The sequence below is a fragment of the Metopolophium dirhodum genome, chromosome 1, assembly GCF_019925205.1.
Source record: "Metopolophium dirhodum isolate CAU chromosome 1, ASM1992520v1, whole genome shotgun sequence".
Lineage (NCBI taxonomy): Eukaryota > Metazoa > Arthropoda > Insecta > Hemiptera > Aphididae > Metopolophium > Metopolophium dirhodum.
In genome coordinates this window covers 129,515,941-129,524,715 of record NC_083560.1, presented here as the reverse complement: position 1 = coordinate 129,524,715, position 8,775 = coordinate 129,515,941, and the positions used below count along the sequence as shown (strand labels likewise).

Genomic DNA, 8,775 nt, shown 5'->3' with positions numbered 1-8,775 from the left:
CAAGCCCTCTCTCCTCCCCCCCCCCCCCCCCCCCCATTGAAATATCCTGCATACGCCACTGTTCAATCATAACTAATAGCAACCTTACAACCAACAAAAATATATTATCTTCACATGTCCTGACAATTACGAACAAAACAAAAAAGATTCAGCCAAATGGGTCAAGCCGTTTCAGAGCCAACCAGTCAATAAAAATGAAATAATTAATGTCAAGAAAAATGTCATCCTGGACATACAAAAATAAAAAATATTGAATTTAAACTCGTTGGGCTTATGCTGGTTATTTAGCATTTCCATTGAAATGTGCACGTAATTGTGCCTAATAATAAGTTAATTACGAATAAATAAAGTTTGGCAATAATGATCATATTTATCAGGTCATCCATGAATGTCGGCTTTCAACGGTCACGAATCGCAAGAAAAACTATTAATTTTTAATAACGAACGAACATCCATGTTAGTTCGGCGAAATTCAGTCAGACAAGGTTTTATCGTGCACAATTTAAACAAATATCTCGTACTTACCTAAATTTAGCGAATAATAATAATTACAATGTTATCATATTCGGGTTGCACCATCAGGGTGTTTAGAGCCGAAATTCGAAATTATAATTATAACTAATATTATATTATCGTTTATCGATGTTGACATCGGGAGCCTAAAGATGTACAATTATTAAAAATTTATAATAATATAGCCTGTGTAGATGAACTAACCCAGTGCCATCTCGGTCGTTTTTTTTTTTTTTGTTGCAACCTAGAACTTACATGCTAATTTCAGTTGCACTCCGTCGGCGACTATATTATATAAGACGTCCCGCCGCAATCAAAGTAAATCATTTGTGATAGTGCCGTCGAACGGGAAAAGTACCAACTCCTCCATTGCTGTTTATAACTATTCCAGTGTGCGAATATAGGTATATCGTCTACCTCGTCTAAATACTGTACACACACGTTTCACACTTAAATATTATCCATCGCACCACCATGAGCCAACCACAGGTAAGCGAAAAACATAAGAATATTATTTACACACAATAGGTATAATATGTCCTACTACACAACGCGAATAATAATTTTAAAGCACTGAGCGTTTAACATATCGGATAAAATAATATTAAATGCATCGTCACTCGTTTGCATACCTAATCATATTCTATTCTCGGAATTTCATGTTAAATACTCAAAATAATATATATTGGCAAACCGTTGCAAGTTCCAACACGTGTATAATTTATTGTTGTAAGTATTATTATTATTAGAACTATTATTAATTATTAATTATTAATTTTTTATTACTTCACAATTACATTTAATCAAGCAATTCATTCGTTGTTACATTTTATTTTTCACATTAAATTAATTGAAAACAAGATAGTACATTAGTACAACTATAGTAGGTAAGGTAAGTAAGTAAGTACCTAGATCTGCTAGATCTAAAATGCCCCCAAATTTATAATTTATTGAATGACCTTTTTCATTTTTAATTAGATTATTTTTATTTTTATTTGAAATGCAATTTTTTAAATCATAATCAACAGAAATGATCTTGAAGTACCTAACGGTACTACCTAGTTTGTATTATTTAAAATATAATAATAATTTAATACTATATAAATTGTTTAATTTAAAACTTTTTATTTATTGAATCCAAAAATAGTTAATAGTATACATTTTCCACAGACAACATACAATATCATCCATTAAATTAATAGGTATAGAAACTATTTTACGATTAAATTTGTCTATAATAGTAACGTATAATAGTTTTTAAAGTGAACGTTTCCCATTGCCTATGAAAATTTTAAAATTGCAATTCATAAGAAGGTATCTATTTATAAAAGCCGCTTAGCAGTTGTACTGCAACCTATTTTATACAAATTTCGAATACAGTTAATCTAACTTAATATCATAAAGTATATCAATAAGAATTTGATAATTTTAATCTATAATATTCTTCCTACTATCTTATGAATGAAATATAATATAAATTTTTTTTCTATTAAACAAATAATTCATCGCCAGTCCATACCTCGTATCTGTATAGGTACTTCAGTAGGTACTTGTGTAGTTGTGTGTACTTTAGTACTTATGTAATACATTCACATAGTCTTAAAGGTATCATTTTAATAGTTTAATTTAAGTTTTGAATTATTTTAATATATATTATTAGTCCCTAAAAGTATATTAATAAGAAAAAATATTATAATATTAAGTATTAATTATTAATAATAATGAATTAATAATCGTGGCGTAAGTAATAACATCGGTTGAGCCATAAGTTAAAGTATTTTTTTTGTCAATATTAAAAAAAAAAGCAAACAGAACAACGCTCAATATTTAAAACGAATATTTTGATAATGATGTGTGTAAAATATTAAAATGTACACATAATATTATAATGGTAATTATTAAACATTATTATAATATATTTATATATATTTAGTTAATAAATTAAAACTTGGATAAACTCTTAGTAAACGTTGATCTTATTTTTCTGTTCAATTATTATACATTTCAATAGAGCGATAAAATCATAATTTTCTCAATTTTAGATTCTGAGCGATGCGATGAATGTATTGATTTTACACTGATGTGTGGTTTTTTTTTTTGTCTTCGTACACGATAAGTAGTCGAAATAATGATAGGATTTTCTTCAACAGTAACTTTTCTGATAGGAAAGTGAATCTAGTTGGTACTTTGGGGGGGGGGGGGGGTCAAAAGTAAACATTCCCCAGTAGTTTTCAAAAGCGACGTGAAAAACAAAAGAAAAATTAAGTAAAAACAGGCATTTTTGCGCAAAATCTATTTTCGAGAAAATCGATTTTGGTTTTTGGTGCAACTCTATAACAAATGATCGTAGGTACATACAATTTTGACTGAATGTTTAAATAAGCATTTTCTATACACCATAACATTTTCCAAATATTTTGACTTATTTTGGGCTGTTTACGGACATTTTCAGTTTCCATTTTTTTTAGTTTTTTTTTCTATAAATATCAATAAAATTTTATTTGTTGGTTAAAAAAGCTTGAAAATTTAATAGAATGCGCCTAGGTTATTTTTCAAAGGCAGATGAAAAAAATTAAAAATCCATGGTCACGATTTTTTTTTTTATAAGCATCTATAGTTCAAATATTGACAAAATACATAAAAATGACGAAAATTTGGAAATTATTTTGAGTTGAGAATTCATAAACATTTTTCTTTTTAAATCTAAGATTTGAAAATGTAATACAAGATTCTTCATAAGTTTGTCTACCTTTATCAAAAAAAAAAATGTCTACAAGAAAGTCAAATAATATTTTTATGAGTGTTTGAAATTCATATTTTTACAACATTTGATATTCACTCGATTTCCTTGTAATGATTTTCTTATTTTGTTGTAATTAAATAACGTATGACTGTAGATACTTGAAAATGTCACTTAATGTTTATATTAGCATTTTCTATACACCATACAATTTTGAATATATTTTGACTCTTTTTGAGCTGTTTACGGACATTGTCAGTTTTTAATTTTTTTAGTTTTTTTTTTCTATAAATATCTATAAAATTTTATTTGTTGGGTAAAAAAGCTTGAAAATTTAATGCAAGGCTCCTGATATATTGCTACAATAGCAGTTGCAAAATATTAAAAAATACATAGGCACATTTTTTTTTATAAGCATTTAAAGTTTAAATTTAGTCGAAATGTATCAAGTTGAGTATTTAATAATTATTTTGTAATTAAAAATGTATGAAATGTTCAACTTTTATAGCTAAGGATTGAAAATTTGAAACAAGGTTCCACGTAAATAGTTAAATATATAAATTACTTTATTCACTATAATATCATCAAATATACTTGGTAATATCATAGGCTGACTGACCGTTTTCGCTCAAATTCGAATTCAAATTTAACACCATCCATTACAGTGACCCACTTGTAACCTACTGTACAACAGAGCGACACCCACTTGCCCACCTTTTTTTCAATTCAACTACCGGTATTATATTATATTAAATATCTACAACGTCCTAAATTCAACTATTTTTGGGTGTTGATATGAATTATTATCATTTATGCGTTGGGTCAGCGTATTATTGTGGCTGATATAAATTACTATGCAGTTGATTTAAGTAATAGATATTGAACATTGTAGTTTGAATTTAAATTAACTACTTTCTACTTTATATTTTTATGTGTGCATAATACTGTTTCAAAGTGAAATAAAATAAAATTATATATATATTATATTTATTGGCTATTTATTAAAATATATTGTAATTTGTAGGTACTATAATGGTACTATTTGGCACAATATAAAGAATAATTATACATTTAATCGGTACTTTTTAGTTTTTATGACGTAAAATGAGAGTGTTGAACATTGTTCAATGATATTTTTTAAAATATAATATGTTTATTATGCACCTATTACTACATTACACATGCTCGTAGTTGTAGTGTTGTACATATACTATATGTCTATATTACTTAGATCTTAATAATATAGAATAAAGTTTATTTTTCGTTACCATAATATATGAGTCAGTACATCTTCATTATTTTATGAAAACAAAATGTGCACGATTCGTCTTTCATTTGTCCTTACTCCTTACTTCTTATAAGTTATAATTAGATCGCGGATTTGTATGCACTTAAAAGTATTGAAATATGCCATATAATATGCAGTAAAAATCATGAAAATATGCAAAAATATGCAGTAAAAATCATGAAAATATGCAAAAATTTTTTATTTATTTAAAATTTACAATACAACTTATAATAATTAATTACTTAAATAGGTACTTCATAAAAAAAAATTTAGGGAATTTTCTGAAAAACTTAATTTATTTTTAAAATTTTATTTATTATTAAAACGAATAATCATGTGCATTTCAAGTTTTTCTTCTGTGAAGCTGTATCGTTTGTCGGTTAACATATTTTTAAAGACTGAGAACGAACGTTCGACGTCAACCGAAGTTATTGGGGCATATTTGAAGCAAAATTTACGGACAACGACAATCGACGAAACTCAGTTGTATACTGGTATGTCGATAACTGACTGATACAGCAAGAGCAATATAGATTATAGGTAGACACACATTTATTTTCGGCATATTAACGATTTACGGACAATGAAAAACGATGTAACCGAGTGCCAAGTGGTATGTCGATAACCGACTAACACAGCAAGAGCGATTAAGTTTACGTCGTAATCGATTATTTATCTTATAAAGGTTTAAATAAATATATATATACATTATTATTTAGTGACTATGAAATTTAGTTTTAATTTTTCTACTTGACAAAATATTATTTTATACATTTTTTTAAATTTTTGCTTCAATATGCAATCAATTTTGAATTTTTCCAAAATATGCAAAAATATGCAATAACCTTTAAATATGCAGAAATATGCAAAAAAAATTTTCTCCATTAGCTTCAAATTATGATGATTCGTGGAGATAACTGACAACAATCCAAAAATATTAAAAGGAAAAAAATATGCAATTGCATAGAAATCCGCGCTCTAGTTATAATACAACATTATTATTTTTTTATAATTCAGATATAGGTACCTACAATAAAACAGTAAACAGTAAACACAATAGGTACCCACACATTTTTGCAATTCTTTCTTTATAGTTAGGTACTTATTTATTTAGTTTTTTCCCCAATATTTCATACATCCTGAAGAATATTGTGAATAAAACAAAAACGTCGTAAATTAAATAGGTTTTCTTAGTTGATATTCAAAATACATATAATTATAAAATGTTCTTACCTATACTATGATAATTTGATAGTATCGGCATAAATTATATAATTCAATCAAATTTGTTATTGTCATTAAAAATGATTCTATGTATTATACTATTTAAGTTATTAACCTAAAATCAACCTTTGAATAAAATATCAATAAATATAAAAAGTAATAAATAATATTAATTATTATATTATAGGTAATACGATACAATTTTAAGATTTGATTATCTTTACTCACAAAATATAATGTATTAATGTCTACCTACCTAATTGTTATTAGTATTCTTAAAACTAAAATTTTAATAAACTTTATTTTGGAAATTGCACAACACACCAATAACTAATAATACAGTAGGTACACTAGTAAGTCGCATGTATATGAGTATCGAAGGATTTAACATATAGCTATTTTTATTGATTACTCAATGATATTATGTAAATTGTATACCTACTTATATATTTGTATAATTTTAAAAATAAATTCAGCTCTTTCTTAACCATTAACCATATTTCGTATTTTTAGGCCGTTTTCATTCTATTATTGAATGTATTTTTAACAACATTCGTATGTGCCCAATATGGTAGACCTGCTGGCAATAGCAATCCCGGATACGGTGGTACAGGTACCAGTGTACAATCAGGATATTATGGACCCAAAGGCCAATATCCTGGTAGTACGGGTAATAATGCACCATCAGGATATTATGGACCCAAAGGCCAATATCCCGTCGGAGGACCTGGTGGATCAGATGGAAATTCAGAAGTAAGTTCTATGTTTATATGCACATTGTATTTTAATACCAACCATATTTTCACAACAAGTCGTTACTATTAGTATAAGTATAGCTAATCGTAATTTTTTATATAATGCAAATAAATTTCATGAAAAAATACAGTCGACTCTCGGTAACTCGAACCTTGATAACTCGAAATTATCAAATCTCGAACAAATAAGATTCCCCTTCAAAGAACAATAATACTTTAAGATTTCAATAACTCGACATTTTTAGTAAGTTGAATTTTACTTTTTCCCCGTGAACTTCGAGTTACTGAAAGTACACTGTCTTAATATGCACCCACGTCAATATTGTCATTATTATAGTAAATTAGTTAACTACCTCTAAATACAATGGTGCCAGCTAAGGTATTTTTGAATTACCTATATATACAAATTATAGATAGGAATATCCTCAATTAAATTAATTACACCTTGGTATAATTATTATATAGTTTTGAAATAGAATTTACTCAACATTTTTGATCACCATAAGTCTTTGAACATAATAAGTTCCCCCATAAGGATTCTGTTTCCTCCTTTCTTTAAAATTAGTTTAAAATTTTCAATATGCAGCAATAAATTGTAAATTAAACTATTGAACTCAAAGTATTTACTATTACTCAAAGTATTACTATTACTTATTCATTATTACATTAAAATATATTATATTATTTTGTTTATTCCTGTTAGTTATACTATCTTGTAATGCTGTACAATATATAGGAAAATGTATACGACTATAAACGTAATATTTTGTTGGTCGCAAAATAGGACGTTATAAATTAGGATATTAAGACTTAGTACCTACCTATTACTATAGTTTCACTTAATTATAAGAAAATTAGTATTAATTTTATTAGGTTTATAATTATTAAAGATACTCCGCAAAAATTATATTTGACATACAAACAATAAATAGTGTGATAACTACGAATAAATCAGTTTTAAGATATAATTCTGAATTTAGATACAGCCATACAGTTTTAAGTTTTAAGTACTTTTAACTAATACAATACTTATAACATAGGTTAAAATGGCTTAAATAAGGTTTAGAGGTATATGCTTTACCTATTGACATTAGTAGTATAGAGTTCTTAGATAGTTATCAGTTTATATTATTAATTATATTTACTGAACAATGTTTTTGTCTGCGTTAATGTAGCCCGAGCCGTTCAACTTTGCTTACCAAGTGAAAGATGCGCCCACCAATACATACTTCATGCACGAAGCCAATAGTGATGGCAATCGAGTGACCGGATCGTACAGCGTACTTCTTCCGGACGGTCGTAATCAAGTAGTGACATATGTGGCCGACGAAAATGGTTACAACGCCAAGATCAGCTACGAAGGAGAAGCAAAACCACAACCATCTCAACCAGGCAGCCAAGGAGGTTATCCGTCCACATCGGGTTTCCTTTCTACTGCTCCTAAATATCCTGCTGCCCCAATACGCGGTTCTGCTCCTCGTCCCACTGGTTATCCAGGTTCTGCTGTTCCTGCTTCTGCTCCTGCCCCAGGTTATTCTTCTTCTTCTCCTGCCTTTGGTTCTTCTGCTTCGGCTCCAGCCAGTGGCCCATCGTCTGCACCAAGTCTTGTTAAGTACTAGTAAAAGTATTCAAATACTTTTTAAGTACTCAAATACGTATTCTTAATACATTTGAAAAAATTACTTGGGCACAATATTTGAATTATTTAAATACTATTATTCTATTACTATTAATACTATAATTATTCAAATACTATTTTTAAATACTTTTTTCGTCTTACTTTGTTTACAGGGACGCCAAATTTAAATTAAATTATACTAATAATTTGATATTGTACAACATTTTTATTTATAGATCGTGCATCATTGTATTTTGGTATTTTGGTATATTGTAATATTTTTAGTGGTATAAAATACTAGGTATCCATTTAATTTAATGTATACAATCCGTCAATTTCCTAATAAAATTGGAAATACCTTTACTCGAATTATGTATATATAAAACATAACGATAGTCGATAGTTATAATATATTATATCTATACATTATACACGCAACCCGCATTCGGTTATTATTATTATTATTATTTTTTATTCCTGGTCATCCATCCTTGCATTATCGCAGAATATGATTGAATATAACATTTTACATTTGTTACCGTGTTAGACTGAATTATGGAGGGTACTAGTTAAAACTTAAAAGCATCAATACTTATAAATATCAATACGTCATTTGTATCATGCTGGTTTTATTATA

At 27.6% G+C, this 8,775-nt stretch overlaps 1 protein-coding gene across 1 annotated transcript; it reads left to right on the top strand.

The window, feature by feature from the left end:
* The first annotated feature begins 833 nt into the window (after window positions 1-833).
* LOC132935183 (pro-resilin-like) lies at window positions 834-8,573 on the top strand. Its single transcript, XM_061001655.1, has 3 exons — window positions 834-1,002; window positions 6,279-6,518; window positions 7,696-8,573. The coding sequence occupies exons 1-3, from the start codon at window positions 988-990 to the stop codon at window positions 8,137-8,139; spliced, it is 699 nt and encodes a 232-aa protein (XP_060857638.1). The 5' UTR covers window positions 834-987; the 3' UTR covers window positions 8,140-8,573.
* The last annotated feature ends 202 nt before the right edge of the window (window positions 8,574-8,775 follow it).